The 27,756-nt window shown below is 46.1% G+C and overlaps 2 protein-coding genes across 5 annotated transcripts in view; one reads left to right on the forward strand and one right to left on the reverse strand.

Moving 5' to 3' along the window:
• Positions 1–16,281, reverse strand: part of LOC138771222 (intelectin-1-like) — a 29,331-nt gene extending 13,050 nt beyond the window's left edge. The window contains exons 1-6 of the mRNA XM_069950785.1: positions 16,226–16,281; positions 14,774–14,850; positions 13,011–13,151; positions 12,447–12,694; positions 11,535–11,693; positions 10,473–10,593 (exon numbers count right to left, since the gene is read on the reverse strand). Coding sequence (XP_069806886.1) covers positions 10,473–10,593; positions 11,535–11,693; positions 12,447–12,694; positions 13,011–13,151; positions 14,774–14,850; positions 16,226–16,230 — 751 coding nt within the window. The 5' untranslated portion in view covers positions 16,231–16,281. The remainder of the gene's footprint in view (positions 1–10,472; positions 10,594–11,534; positions 11,694–12,446; positions 12,695–13,010; positions 13,152–14,773; positions 14,851–16,225) is intronic.
• Positions 1,533–27,709, forward strand: LOC138771224 (acyl-coenzyme A thioesterase THEM4-like). 4 transcript variants are annotated; one of them, XM_069950787.1, is made up of 8 exons: positions 1,533–1,588; positions 13,049–13,180; positions 19,745–19,859; positions 20,488–20,650; positions 21,108–21,261; positions 22,508–22,618; positions 26,492–26,616; positions 27,548–27,709. In XM_069950787.1, the coding sequence occupies exons 3-8, from the start codon at positions 19,761–19,763 to the stop codon at positions 27,571–27,573; spliced, it is 678 nt and encodes a 225-aa protein (XP_069806888.1). In that variant the 5' UTR covers positions 1,533–1,588; positions 13,049–13,180; positions 19,745–19,760; the 3' UTR covers positions 27,574–27,709. The 4 variants fall into 4 exon arrangements, with proteins under 4 accessions (XP_069806888.1, XP_069806891.1, XP_069806889.1 ...); XM_069950788.1 differs by lacking the exon at positions 1,533–1,588 and adding an exon at positions 12,433–12,567; XM_069950790.1 differs by lacking the exon at positions 22,508–22,618.
• Positions 27,710–27,756: the final 47 nt, after the last annotated feature.

Raw genomic sequence — 27,756 nt, forward strand, 5'->3', positions numbered from 1 at the left:
TTCTGGGGCCCCAAGCGAAGCTATGTCTGGGGCCCCCCTCGACACGCGTACCAAAACAATAGACCGCTGTGTGTTGCCCCCAGTAGTATATACCCCTTGTGTCCTGCCCCCAGTAGTATATACCCCTTGTTTGCTTCCCCCAGTAGTATATAGCCCCCTGTGTGTCCCCCCCATTATATATAGCCCCCCTGTGTGCTCCCCCAGAAGTATATAGACCTCCTGTGTGCTGCCCCAGTTGTATATAGACCCCCTGTGTGCCCCACTAGTATATAGGCCCCCTGTGTGCTCCCTCAGGGGTATTTAGCCCCCCTGTGTGCTCCCCTACTTGGATATAGACCTCCTGTGTGCTCCCCCACTTGGATATAGACCCCTGTGTGCTCCTCCAGTAGTATATAAACCCCCTGTGTGGTTCCCCCAGTAGTATATAGACCCCCTGTGTGCCCCACCAGTATTATATAGACCCCTTGTGTGCTGCTCCAGTAGTATACAGACCCCTGTGTGCTCCCCCAGTTATATATAGACCACCTGTGTGCCTCACAAGTAGTATATAGACCCCCTGTATGTTCCCCCAGTAGTATATAGCCCCCCTGTGTGCTCCCCCACTTGGATATAAACCTCCTGTGGGCTCTCCAAGTTGTATATAGACCCGATTCTGCTGCCCCAAGTAGTATATAGACCCCCTGTGTGCTGCCCCCAGTAGTATATAGACCCCTCTGTGAAGCCCCAGTAGTCTATAGCCCCCATGTGTGCTCCCCCTGTTATATAGCCCCCCTGTGTGCTCCCCCCATTTATATAGACCCCCGATGTGCACTCCCCCAGTTAAACAGACCCCTGTGTGCTCCCCCTCCCATATAGTATATAACACAATAAAACAAACACTTATACTCACCTGGGTACGGGCGTCTCCTCTTCTCTTCACTCTTGTGGCCGCAGGAAGGGTTTTCCCTACGATCACAAGAGGCCGCACTCCCCTTGTCCTGGCGCCGCTGATGTCACTGGAGCGCCGGCACCACAAGGACAAAGCTGCCACTTGTGACCGCAGGGAAAACCCTTCCTGCGGCCACAAGAGTGACTGACAGGAAGGGGGCCAATGTCTCCCGCCCTGTCAGTGCTGCTGCATGTAACTGTGAGCGCTCATTACGAGTACTCATAGTTACAGTTCAGATGGCAGCAGCGAGCGGGGCAGCGGCCCTGTCCAGGGGTCTTGAGCACAAGAGCAGGGCGTGGGGGCCCCCCTGGATGTTGGGGGCCCCAAGCGATCGCTTGGGGTGCTTGGTGCCGAAGACCGCCACTGTATATATCATGGGAGTACCCCTCTATCCTGATCCCTACAGGTATATAGTATATTATATATCATGGGAGTACCCCTCTATCCTGATCCCTACAGGTATATACTATGGAGGAGATTTATAAAATATGGTGTAAAGTGAAACTGGCTCAGTTGCCCCTAGCAACCAATCAGATTCCACCTTTCATTCCTCACAGACTCTTTAGAAAATGAAAGGTGGAATCTGATTGGTTGCTAGGGGCAACTGAGCCAGTTTCACTTTACACCATGTTTGATAAATCTCCACCTATATTCCTGCAGGTATATACTATATTATATATAATGTGATAACCCCTCTATCCTGATCCGTACAGGTATATACATGTTTTTCTAACGCTGGATAACCCTTTTAAAAACAGGTCTGATATATCAGAATTTCCCATTGCTCCCATATCCACTACTGTCTGATGTTCATTTTTGCATCTGTAAAGCTCATTGAGTAACTCCTGACTGTTCTTCTTTATTTGTAGCAGAGAGAAAACCAGAAGAGTTGGTGTTGGTGAAGGAGGTAGTGTTGGTGGTGAGGTAGTGTCGGTGGAGGAGGAGATGGCGGGGGTAGTGGTGGAGGATGTGATTGTGTTGATGGAGGATGTGGTGGTTGTGATGGACGACTTTGTGGTGGAAGGACAGGTGGTGAGAGTGGTGCGAGAGGTGTTGGTGCAGGTGGTGATGGCGGTGAGGCGAGTGGTAGTGGACAGAGCGGTGGTGCTGGTGGAGGTGGTAGTGATGGTAGTGGATGAAGTGGTGCTGATGGAGGCAGTGGTGGTGCTGGAGGAGGTGGAAGGGTTACAGCTGGAGGAGGTGGTGGAGGATGAGGTGGTGGAAGTGGAGGAGGAGGTGGAAGAGAAGGTAGTGGAAGTGGAGGAGGAGGTGGAAGAGGAGGTGGTGGAAGTGGAGGAGGAGGTGGAAGAGGAGGTGGTGGTCGTGGAGGAGGAGGAGGTGATAGATGAGGTGGTGGAGGAGGAAGAGGTAGTGGAGGAGGAGGAGGTGGGGAGGAGGGGATGGTGGAGGAGAGTGTCGAGGTGGTTGATGAGGTGCTGGAGGAGCGGCTGTTGTGGAGGAGGAGAGGATGAAGGTGATGGATGAGGTAGGGGGGGGGGGCGGTAAAATGTTGCTGATCCATGTCAGGGGGCATTTGTTTCACCAGTCCAGGGATTCATTCAATACCTTACCCTGCTGGTATCTTTGGCTGCCTCCCATGCATTTGGCCTGCTGCCCCTCATGTATTGGGCCTCCTGCCCCTCATGTATTGGGCCACTTGCCCCTCATGTATTGGGCCCTGCCCCTCATGTATTGGGCCTCCTGCCTCCCATGTATTGGGCCTCCTGCCTCCAATGTATTGGGCCTCCTGCCCCTCATGTATTGGGCCTCCTGCCCCCATGTATTAGGCCTCCTGCCCCCCATGTATTGGGTCTCCCGCCCCTCATGTATTGGGCCTCCTGCCTCCCATGTATTGGGCCTCCTGCCCCTCATGTATTGGGCCTTCTGCCTCCCATGTATTGGGCCTCCTGCCCCTCATGTATTGGGCCTCCTACCTCCCATGTATTGGGCCTCCTGCCTCTCATGTATTGGGCCTCCTGCCCCTCATGTATTGGGCCTCCTGCCCCCATGTATTGGGCCTCCTGCCCCTCATGTATTGGGCCTCCTGCCCCTCATGTATTGGGCCTCCAGCCTCTCATGTATTGGGCATCCTGCTTCCCATATATTGGGCCTCCCATGTATTGGGCCTCCTGCCTCCCATGTATTGGGCCTCCTGCCTCCCATGTATTGGGCCTCCTGCCTCCCATGTATTGGACCCTCTGGCCCTCATGTATTGGGCCTCCTTCCCCTCATGTATTGGGCCTCCTGCCCCTCATGTATTGGGCCTCCTGCCCCTCATGTATTGGGCCTCCTGTCCCGCATGTATTGGGCCTCCTGCCCCTCATGTATTGGGCCTCCTGCCCCTCATGTATTGGGCCTCCTGCCTCCCATGTATTGGGCCTCCTGCCTCCCATGTATTGGGCCTCCTGCCTCCCATGTATTGGGCCACCTGCCTCCCATGTATTGGGCCACCTGCCTCCCATGTATTGGGCCTCCTGCCCCTCATGTATTGGGCCTGCTGCCTCCCATGTATTGGGCCTCCTGCCTCCCATGTATTGGGCCTCCTGCCGCTCATGTATTGGGCCTCCTGCCCCTCTTATATTGGGCCTCCTGCCTTCCATGTATTGGGCCTCCTGCCTCCCATGTATTGGGCCTCCTGCCTCCTATGTATTGGGCCTCCTGCCTCCTATGTATTGGGCTTCCTGCCTCCTATGCATTGGGCCTCCTGCCCCTCATGTATTGGGCCTCCTGCCCCTCATGTATTGGGCCTCCTGCCTCTCATGTATTGGGCCTCCTGCCCCTAATTTATTGGGCCTCCTACCCCTCATGTATTGGACCTTCTGGCCCTCATGTATTGGGCCTCCTTCCCCTCATGTACTGGGCCTCCTGCCCCTCATGTATTGGGCCTCCTGCCCCTCATGTATTGGGCCTCCTGTCCCGCATGTATTGGGCCTCCTGCCCCTCATGTATTGGGCCTCCTGCCTCCCATGTACTGGCCTTCTGTCTCCCATGTATTGGGCCTCCTGTCTCCCATGTATTAGGCCTCCTGCCCCTCATGTATTGGGCCTCCTGCCCCCCATCTATTGGGCCTCCTGCCTCCCATGTATTGGGCCTTCTGCCTCCTATGTATTGGGCCTCCTGCCCCCCATGTATTGGGCCTCCTGCCTCCTATGTATTGGGCCTCCTGCCTCCTATGTATTGTGCCTCCTGCCCCCCATGTATTGGGCCTCCTGCCTCCTATGTATTGGGCCTCCTGCCTCCTATGTATTGGGCCTCCTGCATCCCATGTATTGGGCCGTTCCTTACCTTAGGTTTCAGGCTGACACAGCTAGATAGTGTGGATGTCTCCATAGCTCAGAAGCAGATGAAGCTGATAATTTGTATATGTAACGGCGGTCGGCGTTCCAGCTGCCACATGTTCATTCACTGCTAGTCCTTCAGGCCTTCGGGCCTAGCCCCATGTGTCCCCTGCATGTAGTATACATCCAGCCACTAGAGGGGGTGCGTGCACTTCCTTCTGAGAGTTTAGGCTTAGTGCCTTAATTATTCCACACCTGTGGCTTGGGTATTTAAGGAGGCTTCTTGCACATGTGCTCTGCCTGAGCATTGAGGTCCTTTGGTCCTGCAAAGATGTATCTGTGGTTGCTTTTCCTTACTGCTTCCTGTTACAGCTACCCTGTCCTACCTGGTTCCTGTGTTCCTGCTGTCTGAACCTACAGTCCCAGTGTCTCCCAGTATACCTGAGGTAGCGACCTGGCGTATCCTCTGGGAAAGTCTATCTCCACCATCAGGAGTATCTTGTGAAGAACAGAGGATACGCTTAGACAACGTCCTTAGGGATAGACAAGCACATGACACAATGGGCTTACGTTCCGCTGATCCTGATAGTATGGACTTCAGAGCTGGCAGACGTGTGGGAGCACAGAAAGAACTCCTGCAAGGAATATAGAAAGAATGTCCCAGCTCACCACACCTGATTCCAAATTTACTCCACCTGGTGCTCGTATAATGGGAATTCACCACAGGACAATAAGAAAGGAGAAGGAGCTGGAGATCGTGGACAAGGATCAGGTGCAATAGATAAAGAGCGATGAGGAGGAGGACTACCCACATGAAAAGTAAGTATATCACTGTAAAGTTGTTTTTATTATAGATGATATTGATTTTATAGGGTTATAAAGCGTACAGTCAATAAAGCGTTGTGGTTGCTATGGACAACTGCTCCATAGAATAGTCCTAACCTGGATACGTCCTGTTTCTCCCGACAGATGGAAAGAGAGAGTGCAGCGCTCCAAGAGGCCAGTTCTGTAAGTACACCACAGAACTAACACTGCTGACATTATCATCACCACCGGGGGGGCGCCGGTCATGTAGACTCTTATAGGGGGGTATATGGGCACATATGGGGCAGCTCCAGTTATGTGAATTGTGTTTTCTTGTATAGGATAAGAACAATAAGGGGACTGAGCGTCATACAAAGGAACTTCCATGAAAGTTGGACCAGGGACCCAGGCCACTACATAGAGCAAGAAAAGAAGCTCTCATCCAAGGAGTGGGGTCCAGGAGGCCCAGTAAGTGTATAGAACACTGCAGGAGGAGCCCAGGGGGTCACATACTTTTTGTGCATTCATCTCTTCCTCACTGAGTCTCCTCTCAATGTATAAACCCCTATAGACTGATTCTGGGATCACATGACACTGATTCTATTTGTCTCTTTTCTTTAGGCGCAGACAGAGATTCTCCTGGATCCCCAAGTGTCTGAGGAGGAAGAGGAACAAGTGAGTGATAATTTACCTGATGCTGCTGCCACTAGGGGGAGCTCACTGCACAGCAATGCATACAGCTCCTACTGATCTGTATAGTAGAGCAGTATGTAGTGAGCGCCCCCTAGTGGTGGCAGGGATATAATAGCTATATTTAGACTCTACTCCCCCATCCTGCCCCAAGTATAGACCATACTCCCCCTAACTCTGCTCTTCTCTCCTTTAGAGTCATCAGATTTCTTCAATGCTGCTCCAACACTAACAATGTGGAGTGAAGAATCCTGAAAAACCCAACTATACAGAGAAAATAAATTGTTTTTTAAAAAATGACTTGTCACAGGCAGTATGTAACTAGTGATAAATATGACTCTGCATGACCCCTCTTCCCTCCTGTAACATACAGTCCCATGATGCTAATTGCCGGAGGGGATTACCTACAGGGGATGTCTTCATGGAGAAATCTACATACTGGGGGACTTATTACTGGAGAGTTACCTTTACAAGGATGCCTGCTTATAGGGAAACTACCTACAGGGGGCCTAACCCCTATATTGATACACAGAGGGGGTCTAGACTATAATGGTGCACAGACTGAAATAACTACTTTACTGAGACAGGACGGTCTAACTACTATATGGGGGCACAAATAGGGCCTAACTACAACATGGGGGCACAGGGGGGCCTAACTATTATATGGGAGCAAAGACAGCAACTATAATATATGGAGTCACAGATGGGTCTAACTACTATATGGAAGGACAGAGAGGCCTAACTACTGTATGGGGTACATAGGGGTTTAGCTACAATATGATTGCACAAAGGGGGGCCTGATTACTATATGGGTGCACAAAGGGGCCTAACTACTATACGGAGACAGAGTGGCCGAAGTACTATAGGTCTACTATATAGGATACAGAGAGGCCAGAATACTATTTGTGACACAGGGGGCTTATCTTCTACATGGAGTCACAGAGAGGCCTGACTACTATATGAGGGCACAGATGGTGGCCTTACTACTAAATGAGGGCGTAGAGGGTCCTAAGTACTATTTTAGGGCTTTATACTACACAGGAGCACAAAGTAGGAACCCAAAGAGGAGGGAAACACTCTGCTGTTTGGAGTCTTATGAACTCAGTAACTTTTCCCATGAATTTTCCTTTAATTGTAACTAGAGTTGTAGTAAGAACCGAATAAACAGCAGAGACAAGTGATTGCACATTGATTACAACGGCCCCATTTACATGGCTCTGGATTCATTACACAAGCCTCAGCCAAGACGCCATGCGGATGAGTATGGGACATATTGTGCACTTGGTATTTTTGGCCTCTTATTGACAATCACATACGAGTGGAGGGAGACTGATAGATTTGCATCGCCTGAGGAGCTGCGAAAAACTAACCAGTGGTAATAGGCAGCTTCTGAAGTCCACAATAAGATGGCCAGTGATTGGCTAATGCTGCGGAGATCTCCACAAAAAGTTTCATCTAAAGTTGCTTGAAAACTTGAGGGTATATACTGAGTGCCCCCTATATTAGAGCCCCCTCACCACTGGAGAGATTAGACCCCGGAGCAGAAGAATATCCAGTGATCTGTTTTCTAAGGATCTATGAATCCACATTAGATTGCAAAATCCAGTGATCTGTGGGACTTGGCATGAGGCCTGGTCATCGAGGCTAGACTAGCCGGGGCCGGGATGTCACTGCCAACCTTACAGGGTTTTCTTATGTGTCAGAACTGAGAGTATATGGAAAATGGTCTAACTGAGGAAAAATACCCAAAGAAAGGGGATCCTGTGGGCCTCCAAACCATTGTCTCTGAGCAGGGTTGGAGGGGGATGTTGGCAATCTGATAAACAGAAGGAGAACATAGTAACAGTTAATAAGGTTAAATGAAGACAAGAGTCCATCAGGTTCAACCTAGGCAAACCCTACTGTGTTGATCCAGAGGAAGGCGAAAACCCCTATGAGGCAGATGACAATTGCCTCATCACAGGGAGAAAATTTCTTCCTGACTCCAGTGGCGGTCAGAATAATCCCTGGATCAGCGTATCATCGGAAATCTAACTTGTAATATTATATTCTTCAAGAAAAGCATCAATGCCTCCCTTGAACTTATTTAATGAATCAGCCATGACAACCTCATATGGCAGAGAGTTCCACAGTCTCAAGGCTCTTACAGTAAAGAACCTGCGTCGTTGCTGATGGTGAAACTTCTTTCCTCTAGACGTAGAGGATGCCCCCTTGTCATGGTTACAGACCTAGGAGTAAGTAAAACACTACAAAGATCTCTGTACTGTCCATTCATATACTTGCACATTGTGATCAGATCGCCCCTAAGACGTCTTTTTTCTAGTGTAAATAACCCCAAGCTTGATAACCTGTCTTGGTCCTTTAACCCCACCCCATTCCTTTAATGACCCTTGTTGCCCTCCTCTGCACCCGCTGCAGTTCAGCTGTGTCCTTCCTCTATACAGACGTCCACTGCTGTACACAGTATATACCATGTGTGGTTTGACCAGTGATTTATAAAGAGGCAAAACTATGTTCTCATCTTTAGCATCTCGGCCTCTATTGATGCCTCCTATTATTTTATTAGCCTTGGCAGCTGCTGCCTGGCACTGATCACTACATTTGAGTTTACTGTTCACCAATACCCCCAGGTTCTTTTCAGAAGCAGTTTTACCCAGAGTTTTATTATTTAGCACATATCTCTACTTATTATTTCTACGGCCCAAATGCATAACCTTACATTTTATCCACATTAAACTTAATTTGCCATTTCTCCGCCCAAGCCTCCAGCTTCTCCAAATCCCTCTGTAATATGATATTATCATCCTCTGTGCTGATTACTTTACCCAGTTTAGCATCATCTGTAAAAATGGAGATTCTGCTCTGTAGCCCCTCAACAAGATCATTAATAAAAAATATTAAAAAGAAGTGGACCCAACACTGACCACTAGTAACTAAAACCCAATCTGAATATGTTCCATCAATGACCACGCTCTGTTTTTTATCACTCAACCAGTTAGTTAACAATGTGCATACGTTTTCCCCTAATCCCAGCCTCCTCATTTTATAGACCAACCTTTCATGCGGCACAGTATCAAATGCCTTGGAAAAGTCTAGATACACAACATCCACAGCCTCCCCCAGGTCCAGTCTATAACTGACCTCCTCATAGAAGCCGATCAGATTAGTCTGACAGGACCGATCCCTCATAAATCCATGCTGATGCTGTGTTATAAGATTATTTTCATTAAGATACACCAGTATAGCATCTTACAAATCCCTCAAATATTTTACCCACTATAGATGTTAGACTTACAGGCCTATAGTTTCCAGGATCCCTCTTTGACCCCTCGTTGAATATTGGTACCACATTAGCTTTGCACCAGTCCTGTGGAACCATCTCTTTCATTATAGAATGTTTAACCTCTTAAGGACGCATGACGTACCCGTACGTCATGCGCCTGCAAGAGGTGTTCAGAGCGGGGCCAAGCGGCGACCCTGCTCTGAACCGCCGCGGTCCTGGGTGCCACGTTTAGCCTGGGGGCCACGCGGTCTCGGGTGCCACGTTTAGGTCCGATCGCCGTGCCCGCTAATACAGTAATCCACACATCCTGCTCCGGCCGGGGTCTCTGCCAAAATGGTGCTGATTCCGGCTCGGCACTCGGATGCTTTCGGCTGTATTACTATACAGCAAAGATCTCAATGAGAGATCTTTGAATGAATGAATCACCCCCCTTTTCCCATGTTTTAAATAAAAGTAAATAAATAAACATGTTTGGTATCGCCGCGTGCGTAATCGTCCGAACCATTAATTAATGACATTCGTGATCTCACACGGTAAACGGCGTAAGCACAAAAAAATCCCAAAGTGCAAAATTGCGCATTTTTGGTCGCATCAAATCCAGAAAAAAATGTAATTAAAAGCGATCAAAAAGTTGTTTATGCGCAATCAAGGTATCGATAGAAAGTAAACATCATGGCGCAAAAAATGACACCTGACACAGCCCCATAGACCAAAGGATAAAAGCGCTATAAGCCTAGGAATGGAGCGGTTTTAAGGAACATATATTTGTTAATAATGGTTTGAATTTTTTACAGGCCATCAGATAATATAAAAGTTATACTTATTACATATTGTTGTAATCGTAACAACTTGGGGAACATGCATAACAAGTCAGTTTTACCCCAGCGCAAATGGTGTAAAAACAAAAAACTCCTAAATAAAAAAAGCGTTTTTTTGTTCAATTTCACCACACATTGAATTTTTTTCTGCTTTTGCAGTGTACTTTATGCAAAAATTCCGCCTGTCATTGCAAAGTACAATTAGTGACGCAAAAAATAAGGGCTCATGTGGGTCTCTAGGTGGAAAAATGCAAGTGCTATGACCTTTTAAACACAAGGAGGAAAAAAACTAAAACACAAAAACGAAAATTGGCTCCATCCTTAAGAGGTTAAAGGGGTTGTTCACCAAAATCTGTTTTCTTTCAAATCAACTGGTGCAAGAAAGTGCCAGAGATTTGTTATTTACTTCTATTAAAAAAATATCAAGTCTTCCAGTATTTATCAGCTGCTGTATGTCCTGCAGAAAGTGGTGTATTCTTTCCAGTCTGACACAGTGCTCTCTGCTGCCACCTCTGTCCATGTCAGGAACTGTCCAGAGCAGTAGCAAACCCCCATAAAAAACCTCTCTTCTTCTCCAGACTGGAAAGAATACCACTTCCTGCAGGATATACAACAGCTGATAAGTACTGGAAGTAAATTAAAGCAGACAGTATGTCAATAGAAACTCTTACCTCTTCCATTGGGAGAGTAGAACTTGGCAGTCATATCTGCATGTCCAAAGTCATACACTATGGGTATAGCCGGTCCATTATCTGCCAAATAGGTTCCTGCTTTGAAAGTGACTGGATATTTCTAAAAAATGACATAATGTAACATGGTATTAAAGCTGGAAAATTAAAAAGAAGATAGAGATGACCAGCTGACCAGTCTACCATTGGACCTATCACCATTGTTATTTATTTTCTCATTGTGCAGCTACAATAAGGGCCCTACTACATGGCGAGATAATCGACCCATTAGTCGCAATTCTGTGTAATAGAGACAACCATCAGCCGATTAAACAATGATCAGCTGATCATTTCTTTAGGCCGAGACCTAAAATTACGTCCGTGCATCGCCACGTGTAACATCGATGTGCGATCAATGGCTGACCATTTCCCAAACAGTAAATACTTTACCTGTCCACACTCCCGGTCTCCTCCTGCGCTCTGTATGCGTCCGGCACCACAGGCTGTGGCTTCAGAGTGGCCTTTGTGAGCTAAAAGGCCGCTCAGCCAATCACTGTTCGGGACCCCCGCTCTGAAGCTGCAGCCTGCGGTGCCAGGACCAATACCGCGAAAAGACTGTTAGTGTAGACAGGTTAAGTATTTACTGTTTGGGCAAGGACTGCACGGGCATTGCTAACGATTATCGGTCCGTGTAATAGGCCCAATAAATGAGCGCCAGTCTTGCAGGTCGGTGCTCTTTTAAATTATTGATCGGGCCTTCGTTGGGCCATGTAATAGGACCTTAAAGGCAGGGTTGGGGAACATTTGTCCATACAGCTGTTGCAAAACCACAATTCCCATCACTTCTGGACAGCTAAAGCTTTAACCGTCTAGCCATAATAGGATTTGTAATTTTGCAACAACTGGACGGACAGAGGTTCCCCATCCCTGATCTAAGGGACTACTACGATGGTGTGTCCCCCATCACTCTACTCTTGATAGAACCTGAACCCTGTAACACATTGAACACTTATACCAGTAAGTGTTACCAGTCATCTCAGGAAAGAAATAGTGGACATACATTACCTTGTATAAATGGAATAGGTTTCCGCCTTCGTTTAGTAGGAAACCAGTGTCTGTCCGATACCTCTGTAATGATGAGCTCTTCCATAACTCTTGTGGGGTATTATTTGGCACATGCCAGACACTCACATCGCTGGAGAGGATATCATAATATCCAGGATTCTAAGGATTGAAATGGAAAGAAATGTTCACAAAGTCACTATGGATCAGGATATTTCAGCAAGATGGCAGGATATAAGGACATTGCATGATGGTCCTTGACCTGTAAACCTTACAACTTTATGGAACTTGATCAATGAACCTTACAACATTATCGGTCTTGATCGAGGAACCTTACAACATGATAAACCATTATTTATGAACCTTACAACATGATGGACCTTGATCCATGAACCTTACAACATGATGGACCTTGATCCATGAACCTTACAACATGATGGACCATTATTTATGAACCTTACAACATGATGGACCATTATTTATGAACCTTACAACATGATGGACCTTGATCCATGAACCTTACAACATGATGGATCTTGATGCATGAACCTTACAACATGATGGACCATTATTTATGGACCTTACAACATAATGGACCTTGATCCATGAACCTTACAACATGATATAGTTTGATCCATGAACTTTACAACATGATGGATATTGATCCATAAACCTTACAATATGATGGAGTTTGTCGAACTTGAATGAACACTGGTAGCATGATGGTTCTTAGTAATTGGAGTCGTCCAAATACTATTGGAACATTTGTAATTCTACACCATCATGTAACTTCAACATTATCATAAAAGTATTTGTATAAAAAGTTGTTTGACTAAAATCAGATACTGTGAGTGGTATTGCCCTCTCGTAACAGTCATGATAGTTTAAACTGTGAACAAACTTCAGCCATCTCACCTTATAATCATCACTTGTGGCTCCTTCTGATGTCCCAAAAGTAGCGTAATTGTCCCAGTTTCCTTCACCCTTCGGGTTGTTTGCATTATTTCCTTGTTGACTTGTCCAGCGATCTCCCAAGGTACATTTTCCATGTATATTATTCTCATGAATGCTTGCCACTAGAGTCCACCCTCCACCATTAGTTGTCATGTCACAGAACGTCTGGTAAGTCATTCCATTTTTTGTAGTCAACGAATAGATTCCATCTATGGGATAAAAATATCAGTTAATTATCAACGTCCACTATAAAGGCAGATCATTCATCTGCTATCAGGTCCTTGGAGAGAGGGGGCCCTGCCGTGGTTGATCTCATCCTCAAGGTAATGGAAAATTGTCTCAAAGGTCATAGAATGAAGTAAGGAGAGGAAAACAAATACGAGACCCTTCTATCCAATTTGGTAGAACCCATTACCATAAGGGGGTGGCAAATTCTTATTTTTTCTAAGGTAACCCCTCACTGATTACTAGTATGCATGAAACATCCTAAAATTCTGATATCATAATAAAGAAATCCATTTGCACCTTTGACAGAATTGTTGTGGTCTCTTATCTCCTTACAGCTCCTAAATCTGAACACTTGACCATCGTTCTTGTTGTCATCATCTTTCCAGCAGGACAGTAAGTTTAGGATCTTCTCTTTCTTTGATGAAACCGAAGTGTCTTCTACACAAAATACAAAGATAAAAATTCAGGTAATCCTGTATATGGTTCATTGTTATAGTCACTGTTCACACTTCACTGTTCTCTTCCCTCATGGTTTTCTTAGTTTTGAATGAGAGAATAGAATTGCATGTATTACCATCCACTAAAACCTGGAACCTGATTTATCCTATATATGCCAAACTGTAACACATGAAAATTGTACATAAGACCATATGTACACTGATAATATTAAATCGTGGACAGGCAAAGTATTTACCGGGTCGTGGCGGGTTAAAGGGGATGAGGCTTTACATACTCACAGTGAAATTTAAATTCCGCTGCGAGTATGTAAACCCATACAAAATGACAGTACCGGGAATCGCAGCAGATTTCACTGCTGAACTCACAGCGTGAAATCCACTGCGATTCCGGTACGTAATATCCATATCTCCAGCATAGATACCTGTAGTGTCCCAGAAAAGATGTGTGCCACTAAGTTTCTTATGCACCTGGGCAAAGTAACTCACTCAGCTTCTCACAAGGGGATGAAGGAAAAGTGTATTATAGGTTTTTCCCCACTAGGTGTCACTGCTGTATTTCTTGTATGTACTGTACTCAGCATAGCTGAATGAAGCATTGGGTTAACTGTTTGTCACATGTTATATTCTCTTCTATCACAGGTGCAGGCTTGTTTCCCTCAATTTTCCTCCTATCTTGTTTATTCTTTCTTTTACACACACAGCCCCACCAATAATAGGCTAGCTAAGGTAACCCCTATAAAAAAGGAGCAAGGTCCTGGTGGGAGGGTTCTTCTGGTCTTTTTTTGAGTCAGTAGAAAGAGCAAGACAAAGAGACAAAGAGAGATTTCTTCTATGTTGCCAGCTGCTGCTAGCATGCACTGCTAGACCCTCAGGAGGGAGAGACGTCCTCTGAGGGAAACCTTGTCCACGCCAGGGATACCCTCAACAACACACAGTGCTGTATACCTAAGGCTAGGTACTGACCCCAGTAGGACAAAGATTCAGTTAAGCCTATGTATCCTACTGTAATGCATGGCTATTCTAGGACGTCTTAGAAAGTCAGCTCAACCAAGCGCAGGGTCCTGGGACCTCGTACTACCATAGCAGGATGGGTACCCTGACACTATAGGGCATAAGGCAGTCAGATTAAAGGTATCTATACGTGAGTACAAATATCTTCTTTTTCTTCTATTCTCAACTGTGCTATCTCGAGTACACAGCTACCTTGGACAGGGCCCTCAAGACGCTCCTCTACTCCACTCTAGTCTTACCTACAAAGTCTATCACAACTACCTCTTTCCCGCACCTGCACTCCATAGTGTAATTATTATCTTGTATTGCACTGAAGATCCTGAAGTAAATGGAAGTTATCCTGTTTAAGCTATTGGACTCTGGTCTATTATTCTGCGCCAGTACCTACACACCCGATTGCACTTGGGCTATTCCAAATCCTCGAACGCAGTGCCTGTTTATCCAGGGGTGGGTTCCAACACCACTCCTGGCCGCCATGACAAATGCCCAAGTGACCCTACACCCACAGAGCTGCCACAACACCGCATAGCTACCCCAACATAAGGCATATCCCACTACATATAAACATGTAGTATAGCAGTCTGTACTTACTACAGAAGGAAGTATCTTCTGACAGAGATGAGCATTGTATCATCTGTAACAGCATCAACAGTATTATCTTCTTGATCCTAAGAGGCAAATAGACATTTCTTTACATAGAAACAGGCAGAAGGGGGCTGAGAAGACAAAATGTTGTGATTGAAATACTCCTTTAAGCTACTTTTAACATCTGAGGCAGTGGTGTAACTACCATCGTCAGACCACGCCACTGCTACTGGGCCCATGCACCTCAGGCTAAGCGCTCATAGTTAAATGCTGCGGTGCTCTGACTGACAATTGGCTTCCTGCCCTGCCAGTCTCACTTGTGGCAGGAGGCAGCATTGCACCTCGAGTCCCAAGAGCCCCCCCCCCCATAGACAAACCCACCTGCGCCAGAGCAGTCCCCCCAGCATTCATTTTCCCAACTCCCCATTCATGGGGCTCCACATGTATGGGGCCCCATGAATCCTAGCCACACCCCTGCTCAGAGTAGTTTAATTTTTTTCCTTTACTAAGTAATACCCCCTTATTACAGTTTGTATACATTCAGGCACATCGTCTAATTGTGATTGCATTGTGAGGAGCCGGATAAAAAAAAAGTAAAAAAAAAAAAATGTTGACAAATATTAATAAGCTGTATGTAACTGGAAAACAAACCAGTGTCAATAATAATAACAAGCCCATGAAAAATATAAAAAAAACATTATGGCTCTTGGAATAGCTTGTTATATAGGATAGAAGATAACAAGCTGATCACTGAGGACCCCCCAACTGATCCCAAGAACAGGGACGCAATGAATGACATGATCAGCGTGGCCTCTGCTCCATCCATGTGCTCCTGCATATGGACAGGGGATAAGAAGCTGAGATGGGAATATCACTTTAAGGCTCCGTTCACACGGAATAAAATTGGCAGAATTCCGCCAGCTTCCATTTTATAATAGAAGTCTATGGGAGACTCGTGCGCCTCTTCTCTCCGTGCTGAAGAATGGACATATTCCTTCTTCAGCGCGGAGAGACGCAGAGAGAGGAGGCACACGAGCCTCCCATAGACTTCCATTAAGAATTCTCCACCAGTTTTACTCTGTGTGAACGCAGCCTCAGCATCAAAACAGAGTAACGTCAAAAGTGTTTCAAAGACATTTCAGAAGTTTTAATCGGTGGAGGTCTGTGTGTTCAAACCCTGGGTAAGGGGCGGGAAGAAGCACACGGTTGAGCACTCTGTGGATGTCACCCAAAAAGTCCCATACACTTACATTATGAGACATCTCGATCACATAGCTTGGAGAGAGCAGCAGTTAGCCTGGCCTATGTCATTCTAGCTACCTCAGGTCTGAGTGTTCAGAACTGGGGGATAAAAACTATTGACGTGTCCATGTAAAAAGAAGTTTTGAAAGCCCAGTGTCCCTTTAAGATGCTACTTACAGCATGGTGAACAGAATATATAAAAACTGTTATACTTACCCCATGATGAGGATTGCAATGAAAAATATTGTTACTGTCGTCTCTCTTCTTGCTGGGTGCTGGAGAAATGTGTACAATGAGGTTTTGTGAAGAAGAAAATGGTATTTGTATAACACTGTGAAGGTTATCGGTATGTGTAGATAAAGGCTGTGGGTATTTCATCATAAATGCTGAGCAGATGTGGAAAAATCTCACGCTGTGGTGGTGGTGGCGTAGAGAGAGAAGTAGGTTTAGGGATTCATAGGAAAAAAAAAAAATCCATAAAACAGTATATTTGGCCTGTAAGTGACAGTGGCAATGTATTGTCTATTAAACAGATACCTTGGAGGCTCTAGTATAATTACTGTCCATTTATATACACTGATACTGGAGCTTGCTAAGGAAGAGACCCCCATTCTCTCCTCCGCCTGAGCTCCCTCCAGAGCGGCAGTACCGCTGACAGCCATTAGGATGTGTGTGGGGAGGCTGTCAGCGATACCACTGCTCAGGATGGAGCTCAGGAGGAGAAGGCTTCTTTCCTGGGGCCGATAATGTCTCCCACTGTGGGATGTATACATACAGGCTCTAAATGTGGTGTGAATTGGGCCTTATTCAGATACTATATAGTATTATTTTCCTAGGTATGATGGTGGCAGCACTATACATTATTGTACAGATATTTAATAGATATTCCTCTTAAAAAACAGGCCTCTTGCAGGTAAGCGAATCTCTGCTCTGCACCTTGTATTGCTGCTCAGTATTTCATGTATACATATGAAATGCCTGTATTAAGCGTATAGGATTATAACATGTTTGACTGTGTAATACACTGACCAGAGGTCTCGTATTGGTGGACTACATATGAGGATATGACTGTGTCATCTATATATGATCCTAATCTTGCTAAGGCTTAAGCTGGCGATCATCTCTCCTGTCATTGTGGGCATGCGAGGAGATCTCCCATAGCAGAAGATAAGCTGGATCAGACCTCATCCTGTTACTGCACAATACCCAGCAGCAGGTGAGTGACTATTATAGTATATACTGCTATTTCTACATGGTTATTTTCCTATATGTGGTATATATGTTATATACCTTATACTGCTGCATACAATCCCTGCAGTTGTGCCGCCACATGGTGCTTTTGTGAAGAAGTATATGCCGCCTCTATGAAGAATACCATGACACTGTGTTTTTTTCCTGTATAATATCTTTATAATATTAGTGGTATGGAATATGACTTTTCTATACAACCCAGATCTGTTATTTAGCCTTTAGTAGCTATGATGATAAACTCTGTCCACACTTTCTATAAAATAATGATATAATGTATATAGTAAACTTTGAGATAAACAGCAATAGCACATAATAACTGTAAAGTAAGTTATCAAGCCATGAAACTGTGTATTCCAAGCAGGGTCTTTTAGTATAAGGGCCATACTATATTCTCATAGTACATTGATCTTGTGTTATGTCCATCTCTGGTTATCTGCTTTGGACCTATTGTTAAAGACTCCTGACCTGTCTGTTTTAGCAAATACATGCAACACCCATGACATAACAATTCTAGAACATGTTTTCTTATAGCTGTGTAATGTGCCTATCCTCTGTTATTCGTAAAGGGGTATTCCACGCAAATATAACTTTTGATATGTTGCTGCCCATGGTAAAACAAACAATTTCTTCCATACTTGTTATTATCTATTCCCCTAGTTCTGAGCTGCTGCTTTCTGCTAAAGACACAAAGATCTGCATGTGAGCTTTTCTCTCTGTCTTCCCCTCCTCCCCCCTCCCTTCTGAGACAGATGATGTAAACAAGTCCCTGGCAACACTGTAGCTTCTTTGTAATGCTGGGAGGGTTATTCTGAGGTCAAGTGGCTGATTAACTTACTGTGATTAACCCTTCTTGGTATGACAGTTTGGTCCAAACATATCCAAAAGCATAGGTCCGGCTATATATTGGTTGCTACCTAATCAAAAAGGGTCATAGGTATGCAAAAATCAAGGGTTGGGTGCTAGAATGTCTTGGCCAATCCCACAGAAAAACTACTAGAACAAATTGCTGGAAAAGTTAATGCTGACTATTACAGATGAGCCAGTTTACAGTATTAGCAAAGCAAGGCGCTTTGTTAGATCGGCGGTCGTCTAATCAGCCTGACGCCTTTGAACTCTGTGCCGCTTCTTGCATGTCTGCTCTGTGTGCCAGGTAAAGGTAGATCAAGTCCTGGGAAAATGGGAGAAGTTTCCCAGGACTGGATCCAGCTTTTCCAGGCACCCAGAGCAGACATGCAAGAAGCGGCACAGAGTTCAAAGACTGCAGACTGATCAGCCGATCGCCGAGCTAACAAAACGCCTTGCTTTGCTAATACTGTAAGAATCCTATTTCACGGGCCGATGAAGGCCCGATCAACGATGTAAACGAGCGCCCATCTGCTAGATCAGCGCTCGTTTACTGGGCCTATTCCACGGCCCGATGATCGTTGAGCGAGGGCTGCAGGGACATCGTTACCGATGTCCTTGCAGCCCTTGCAGCATACATTACCTGGCAGGACTTCTCCTCCGCTCTGTCTTCCTCCCCGGGTCCCGTGGCACAGCATCAACTCCGGTGCGGCCTGTCTGATCTGTCAGACCGCTCAGCCAATCACTGGCCGCAGTGGTCCTGGCCTGTGATTGGCTGAGCGGTCTGACTGCTCAGTCAGGCCGCTCCGGAGCTGCTGATGCTGTGCCGCGGGACCCGGGGAGGAAGACGGAGCGGAGGAGAAGTCCTGCCAGGTAATGTATGGTGCTTCTCAAATCGTCGGTCGCCCGCCGCGCACCGCTATTCCACCGTAGCGATGCGCGGTGGGGGACCGATGATTTTAGGTCTGGCCCTAAATAAACGATCAGCCGATGACACAATCATCGGCTGATCATTTTCTCTATTTCACCGAGTGTTAATCGGCCGAATGGGGCCGATTCAGCCGATTATCGCTCCCGTGGAATAGGCCCCTAAATTGGCTCTTCTTTACTGACTATGATATGAAGGAGTCAGAACACAATTGACATGTCAATTCTTTGAGCAGAGAGCAGTGGAGAGCAGCAGAGAGTGGAGGCGTGCAGGGCGTGGGATTCCAAGCAAAGTTACACAGACAACTCATTGATATAAATGGGCACCGTGTTATGCTTAGTCTTTCCTATGATGACGCTGCCAGAAAATTGAAGATTTCCCAACAAATTACATCTGATCACTGGTTCTAGCAAGAAGAAACATTATTATTGACTTGTCAAGGGAGCCTTCAACAAATAAGAGTCATCCGAAGTGGAAAACCCCTTGAAATATCACAAATCTTCATGTGTTAGAGTAATTTTGGGGTAATGCTAGCCAGTCTCATGCCACATCAGCCACCAACTGGTCATTGGAGTGGTCAGTTTGACATGTTTCCTTACAATAACCAATGGCTTTTCAACAGGGCTGATCCTTGGATCCAGGTCTTTCCAGAATTGATAGTCATGGATAAATACATAGATCTCAACTTTATTTTCACCTCTGTTTATCGGCAGGAGTAACAACTACAGTATGATAAGAGGATGCGGCAGATTAATCTACGAGACCAAGGTTCTGTGTAGCCTCCCCCTTCAGCTGCCAGGAGCCGCCATTTCTTCTTGCCGCTTCTCAGTGAGTAATGTCTCATTCTTAAAGTGACTCTGTACCCACAATCTGCCCCCCCCCCCCCCAAACCGCTTGTACCTTCGGATAGCTGCTTTTAATACAAAATCTGTCCTGGGGTCTGTTCGGCAGGTGATGCAGTTATTGTCCTAAAAACAACTTTAAAACTTGCAGCCCGTGCCAAACTGGCGTGGCCTCTCTGTCTCTCCTCCTCGCCCTCCTCATCATTAGGAATGCTCCAGGCAGATTGTCTACTATTCATCAGCTGTGTGAACACTGCACATGGGCTGGATCGTTAGGGCTCCTGTGCAGTGTTCACTGCAGAGGAATAGGAAATATCCTGCCAGTGGCATTCCTAATGATGAGGAGGGTGTGGAGGAGGGACGGTGGGGTGGTGCAAGGTTAGGGCACAGATAATCTAGGCCACGACCGTTTGGCACAGGGCTGCAAGTTTAAAAATAGTTTTTTAGGACAATAACTGCATCACCTGCCGAACGGACCACAGGACAGATCTTCAAGTAAAAGCAGCTATCCGAAGGTACAAGGGGTTTGGGGGGGACAGATTGTGGGTACAGAGTCACTTTAAGACCTCATTACGTAACCCAGGAACTTACATTAGATTCTTACTGTCTTCCAGGTTAGACGTCCCTGTACTACCGAGGAACTGCGAGACTTTGGGCTACCTAATGCCACATGGAGCCAGAACCTGAAGGATCTATACAACAAATTCTTGGAACTTAGCAAAAATGGCAGCTGGAAGCGAATTCCTTCCCACAACACCATCGCCCATCACTTACAAGGTGAGGGTCTCTGGAAATAAGCCTAAAGGAAAGACCCCAAAGCCATCTTAAAGGGGTTGGTCACCCCAATTTTTTTTTCTTTCAAATCAACTGGTAGCAGAAAGTGCCAGAGATTTGTAATTTGCTTCTATTAAAAAATCTCACGTTTTCCAGTACTTATGAGCTGCAGTATGTCCTGCAGGAAGTGGTGTATTCTTTCCAGTCTGACACAGTGCTCTCTGCTGCCACCTCTGTCCATGTCAGGAACTGTCCAGAGCAGTAGCAAATCCCCAAACTTGAGATTTTTTAATAGAAGTAAATTACAAATTTCTGTCACTTTCTGGCACCAGTTGATTTGAAAGAAATTTATTTTGGTCAACTACCCCTTTAATACTAAGACATAGACCTCTAGGAGCAGTTTTAGAATGAGCTAGTCTTCCTCATGTTTTTCTAGCCCAGTTTTGCACTTTGTTTGCAGGTGACCCTCATGAAACAAGGATAGGCAAGCGCATGTTCCTCAGAAACTTGGACAGCGATGGTCTCGGATTTGAGTACTGCATGTTTTTCAACAGGGATGAAAGGAGAATGGTCTGTCTTTTCCAGCCTGGTCCCTACCTTGAGGGTCCTCCAGGGTAAGCTGTTAGATGTCTAGGTGACAAGCTGGATTGTACAGGAAACAGTGCCACACCTGTCCATAGGTTGTGTCTGGTATTGCTGCTTAAAGTGACACTGTCACCCCCTTTGTGCATTCTGACATCTCTACACAGGTGTAATGGCTAAATTTAGCGTTTTTCATACCTTATTTCATATCATACGTCATGGTGTTTGTTCAAGTAAAAAGTGCACCGTTGACCCCATCCCCTTGACGCCCATTGGTTGGCCTACGAAAAGGGGTGGGGTCTAGACCTTTCGGCCAGCCTGTTCCAATGGCCGGCGAGGGGCGGGGCCAACTGTGACGTTGAGGGCGGGACTAAGTGGCGCTAATGTCACGAGGCCCCACCCACTTAACACAATCTGCAGTTGATAAAAGATGACTTTTTACTTGAACAAGCACCATGACGTATGATATAAAATAAGGTATGAAAACCGCTAAATTTACCCTTTACACCTGTGTAGAGATGTCAGAATGCACAAAAGGGGGGGGACAGTGTCACTTTAAGCCCCTATTCCACGGGGTGATGCAGAGGAGCAAACAAGCGCTATCAGCGCCCATTTTCTCCTCGTTCCCCGCTCGCTGACGCTGATATTCCATGTGGAGGCAGCGAGCGGGTGAGTGTGGGAGGGGCCGCAGGGAGGTGCAGGGGAGGCTGCCCGGGTGATTGCTAGATTGTCTGGGCAGCCCATAGCAGAAAGTGACAGATCCCTGCTATATCAGTTGTTTGTGTTTCAAAATGCTGCACGACTGCACGATCAGCCGACATGAACGATGTCGGCTGATCGTTGGCTTGTATTCCATGGGACGATTATCGGCCGTAACGACCGATATCACCAGAATATGGCCGATAATGAGTTCCGTGGAATAGGGCCTTTAGTTCCATACAGGTGATATTGGATGCACAGCTTGTGGACAAGTGTCAGACATGTTTAGAGTAGTCATTTTTCCAGCAGAGAGGACCTTGCCCTTTAGTGCTACCTATTGGAGGTTGCTTTCCTTTAAGTTAATGATCTATTGTTTAAAGAGTTTTGAAACATGACAAGATATTATAAACCAACCTATCTCCTTCAAAAACTAAGGGGACTTATCTGCAGACAGCTGTCTCAGGGTTCTTGCCCCTTATAGGTGGTCTCACTCTATTGCTTCTGTATGTGTGTTCATGTGTTCCCATAGCCTTAGTATGTTGTGCTTCTCATACTGCACATTGTGATCTTTTCTTACAGGTATGCTCATGGAGGATGCATTGCAACAATCATTGACAGTACAGCCGGAGCAGGCGCTGTATATACATGTGGCAGCGTCATGACAGCTAACCTCAACATCACCTACCACAAGTAGGGCAGATAGATAGATAGATGATAGATAGATAGATACAGGGCCGTTTTAATACATTGGTGGGCCCAGTGCACAGCCCACAAGAGTGCCCCCCCCAACCCAGCGTTATCAGAATCGGAGCTCCACACACAGTATAATGCCCTGAATGCCCCCACACTGTATTAGGAGCCCCAATACATACAGTAGTTACCTTATAACCTTATAAAGATATCACCAATGATATCATTACACAATACCGCCACAACAGTTACATCCATTTACTCACAGGGGGCGTCTTCTCTGATCAGAGTCTTTCTGTGCCCCTATGTAGTAGTTACACCCCTCTGTGCCCCTATATAGTAGTTACTCCCCTCTGTGCTCCTATATAGTAGTTACACCCCTCTGTGCCCCTATATAATAGTTACACCCCTCTGTACCTCTATATAGTAGTTACCCCCCTATGTACCCCTATATAGTAGTTATCCCCCTCTGTGCCCCTTTTAGTAGTTACACCCCTCTGTGCTCCCACTTAATAATTAGGTATGCTCTGTGCCCCAATATAGTAGTAAGGTCCCTATATAGTATAGGCCCCTCTGTGCAGCCCCAATGTTAGTATAGACCCGTGTGCTGCCCCCAGTAGTATAGAAAGATGTGTGCTGCCCCCAGTAGTATAGAAAGCTGTGTGCTGCCCCCAGTAGTATATAGAGCTGTGTGCTGCCCCCAGTAGTATATAGAGCTGTGTGCTGCCCCCAGTAGTATATAGAGCTGTGTGCTACCCCCAGTAGTATATAGACCCCATTGTGCACTGCCCCAGTAGTATATAGACCACTAGGTGCTGCCCCCAGTAGTATATAGACCCCTTGTGTGCTGCCCCTAGTACTATAGACCACTAGGTGCTTCCCCCTTTAGTATATAGCCCCCTCTGTGCATCCCCCAGTACTATATAGACCCCTTGTGCACTGCCCCCAGTAGTATATACTGTAGACCACTAGGTGCTGCCCCCAGTAGTATATAGACCCCTTGTGAGCTGCCCCTAGTACTATAGACCACTAGGTGCTGCTCCCATTAGTATATAGCCCCCTCTGTGCTCCCCCAGTTATATATACCCGCCACTGTGCATCCCCCGGTAGTATATATACCCCCCCGTGCTCCCCCAAGTAGTATATAGTCCCCCTGTGCACCCCACAGTAGTATATATATCCCCTGTGCTCCCCCAAGTAGTATATAGTCCCCCTGTGCACCCCACAGTAGTATATATCCCCTGTGCTCCCCTAAGTAGTATATAGTTCCCCTGTGCACCCCACAGTAGTATTAATATCCCCTGTGCGCCCCTATATAGCCCCCTGTGTGCTCCCTGACTTATATATACCCCCCTGTGCACCCCCCTTTTATATAATCCCCCTGTGGACCCCCGTTATATATATCCCCTGTGTGGCCCCAGTTATATATATATACCCCCTGTGTGCCCCCCCGTTATATATATACCCCCTGTGTGCCCCCAGTTATATATATATATATACCCCGTGTGCTCCCCAAGTTATATATACCCCCTTGTATATAATCCCCCTGTGCACCCCCCAGTTATATATGTATATATATATATATATATATATATATATACACCCCGTGTGCCATCCAAGTTATATATACCCCACTGTGTGCTCCCCAAGTTATAAATACCCCCTTTATATAATCCCCCTGTGCACCCCCCAGTTATATATATACACCCCCTTGTGTGCCCCCAGTTATATATATACACCCCCTGTGTGCCCCCAGTTATATATACACCCCCTGTGTGCCCCCAGTTATATATATATACACCCCCTGTGTGCCCCGTTATATATATACCCCCTGTGTGCCCCCAAATATACATTTACCCCCTGTGTGCCCCCAGATATACATATACCCCCTGTGTGCCCCCAGATATATACCCCCCTGTGCACTTCCTTTTATATAATCCCCCGTCACTGTGCGCTCCCCCAGTTTAAAAATACCCCCTGTGTGGCCCCCCAATTATATATACCCCCCTGTGCACCCCATCTCCCCCAGTAGTATATAGGCCCCCCCTGTGTGCTGCCCCCGTTATATACCCCTCCTTTGTGCTTCCCCCTCCAATATAGCAAGTAACAAAAAAAACAAACACTTTATACTCACCTGGGTCCGCGCGTTCCTCTTCTCTTCACCTCACTCTTATGGCCGCAGGCAGTCCTTTACCTGCGGTCACAAGAGGCCGCTCTCCCCTCTCGCGGTGTCGCCGTTGAGTGACGTCACTCAGCGCCGATACCACTGCGGGAAAGCGGCCTCTTGTGACCGCAGGTAAAGCACTGCCTGCGGCCACAAGGATGACTGACAGGGAGGGAGCCAATGGTTCCCGACCTGTCAGTGCCGCTGCTGCTGCCTGTACCTATGAGCGCTACTGTAGCTACCCATAGCTACAGTACAGAGCGCCGCAGGGGGGGCCCTGCAGGGGGCGCCATGGATGGGTAACCTTACCCATCCCGATGGTGCCCTCCTGGCAGGCTGGTAGCCGGAGCCCTGTGCGACCGTAATGGTCGCACAGAGCAAAGGCTGGCCCTGCTCAGGTTGGGCCCCTTTAACCGGTGGGCCCGGTGCACGTGCACCATGTGCCCTCTGGTTAAAGCGGCCCTGGATAGATAGATAGAAAGATAGATAATAGATAGAAGATAGATAGATGAATAGATAGATAGATAGATAGATAGATAGATAGATAGATAGATAGATAGATGATAGATATATAGATATTCTTCTGTGTGTATTTCTATTTAGTGAGTGCCTGTAATGGGTGGATTTTCAGTATTTTTGTATGTGTCCCCTTTGGTAGTAAGTTCTCCATGAATACATGTATGTAGCCAGCGTGTCATCTGTTCCTATGTAATTAGTGTCTGTACATGTGCCTTGTCTTTTGATTTCAATGGATCACAGTTAAGGCCCTATTCCACCAACAGATCTGACGACAGATTATCTGCCAAAGATTTGAAGCCAAACCCAGGAGTGGATTTGAAAAGAGGAGAAATCTCAGTCTTTCCTTTATGACCTGTTCTCTGATTATAGTCTGTTCTTTGGCAGATAATCTGTCGTCAGATCTGTTGGTGGAATAGGGCCTTTAGTCCACTAGTGACTGAATTTGGTCCATTCCTAACTGTTTACAGTTTTTGGGGAAATTCAAATATGCGACCACTTGTCCTTTGGAGTCCCATGTAAAAACTGTATATGTTTTGGAGTTGACCATATGTAGAAACTAGTAAACTATGTTCGGGCACACAATCTACCCTTGACCCATTATCCTCTGAATGTAGGTCATGTCTCTGATGTGAACGTAGCCCAAACCTGACACACAGTCATAAAAGCACTCAGTACCCAGTAGACAGCCATTATCTACAGCTTTAGAGCTATTCTTCACCATCTTACATCTATTCTTCACCACCTTCTAGTACACATTGCCACCTTGTGTTTCAGCTATAAAAACCCTTTGACTCATTATAAAGACATGGCCCCACCATGATGTTATTGGGACCAACCTTCTCTTCTTGGCCATGTTTTCTATATCCTATATCCCACAGTGGTAGTTCTGTATGCAGTATTCTGTAGGCAATGATATTCCAGCTGAATATCTGTATTGTTTACATTGGTTGAGGAACATGAATAAGGCTGGGTTTCCATTTGGGTTTAGAATAAGTTCCAAACACAGCCACAACCATGCCCTCATTGCTTAACCACAGACACTGGGATTATCGCAATATTGCGGGACTATTGGTTTAGGAATAAAGGCCGGAGAAACACAACCTATAATGTAACCCACCATAGGATCTGTTCTTTGCATGATTCACCTCTGACGTATAGAAACTATAAAGCCATTTCTCACTTCCTGGCAGGCCCATACCCCTGGGATGCACCTTGTTTGTGGACAGCCATGTGAACAAAATTGAAGGACGGAAGGTGTATTCAAGCTGCCATATCCAAAGTCATGATGGTGTAATACTACATGCAGAAGCCACAGGTAACTAACCAGAGTACTTATTGCCCTTCACTATCTCTGTATCCAAACTAATTCTTAGGCCTCGTTCACACACTTTATTTTTTCATTAAACAACGGCCGTTGTTGCAAGTTTGCAACAAAGGCAATTGTTTAATCACAGCGGCCGTTCTCATTAACTACTATGGAATCCACAATGTATACACTCCAGGCGGGATTCCATGCGGCCACACAAAACAATGACATTGAACAGCGGACACACAAAATAGACTGTGCAGACAATGTACCTTACATTATCTGCTATGGCTAATCGGAGCATGGGCACACCTGAATGTGCCCGGATTCCAATTAAAAAGAAGTGATAATCACCCGGCTGGTACTGCAGTACGGCTGCTGATTTGCCATGTGTGAACATGACCTTATAGTGTATAGTGTTATGGCCCATCTTGTATTTATTGCTTGTACGCCAACCTCTATGGTTTAAGAAAAGAAGGCAGCCAAAAGAAGTCATAAAATTCTCTCAATTTATTTCACACATGTGCCATTTTTAGTGTAAAGTATGGGGGAGATTTATCAAACATGGTTTAAAGTGAAACTGGCTCAGTCGCCCCTAGCAACCAATCAGATTCCACCTTTCATTCCTCACAGACTCTTTGGAAAATGAAAGGTGGAATCTGATTGGTTGCTAGGGGCAACTGCACCAGTTTCACTTTGCACCATGTTTGATAAATCTCCCTCCAGGAGTTGAGAGGGAAATGTATTTCAGTGATCCAGTTTTATAGCATGCCGTGTGTTGGCTCGGACATCACGTATACAGGGCACATCCTTTCCACAAAGTTGTGGGGCTTGAGCTTTCATCCCTTGGTTCTGATATGATCCTATTATAGTTGAGTGAAATATTTGCTTTCCATTGTGTTCTATGGTCCATAGTGTCCCTGTTTTTAATTTTTAACAGCTCTCTTTATAAAGGCAAACCAATAAGAAAGAACAGATAGAGGAACGAAGAACAGGTCACGACTACTATGCATCCATTAGAGAAGAGCCTAGTCAACCAATGGCAAGATGCCATCTACGCCACCTATCCATTGACAGGAGATGAGAATCACTAATAAACCTAGATGGATCCACCATAAGGCGGCTCATTGGTCTTCTGTATGTTATTAG

This window comes from Dendropsophus ebraccatus, chromosome 13, assembly GCF_027789765.1.
Source record: "Dendropsophus ebraccatus isolate aDenEbr1 chromosome 13, aDenEbr1.pat, whole genome shotgun sequence".
NCBI classification, from domain to species: domain Eukaryota; kingdom Metazoa; phylum Chordata; class Amphibia; order Anura; family Hylidae; genus Dendropsophus; species Dendropsophus ebraccatus.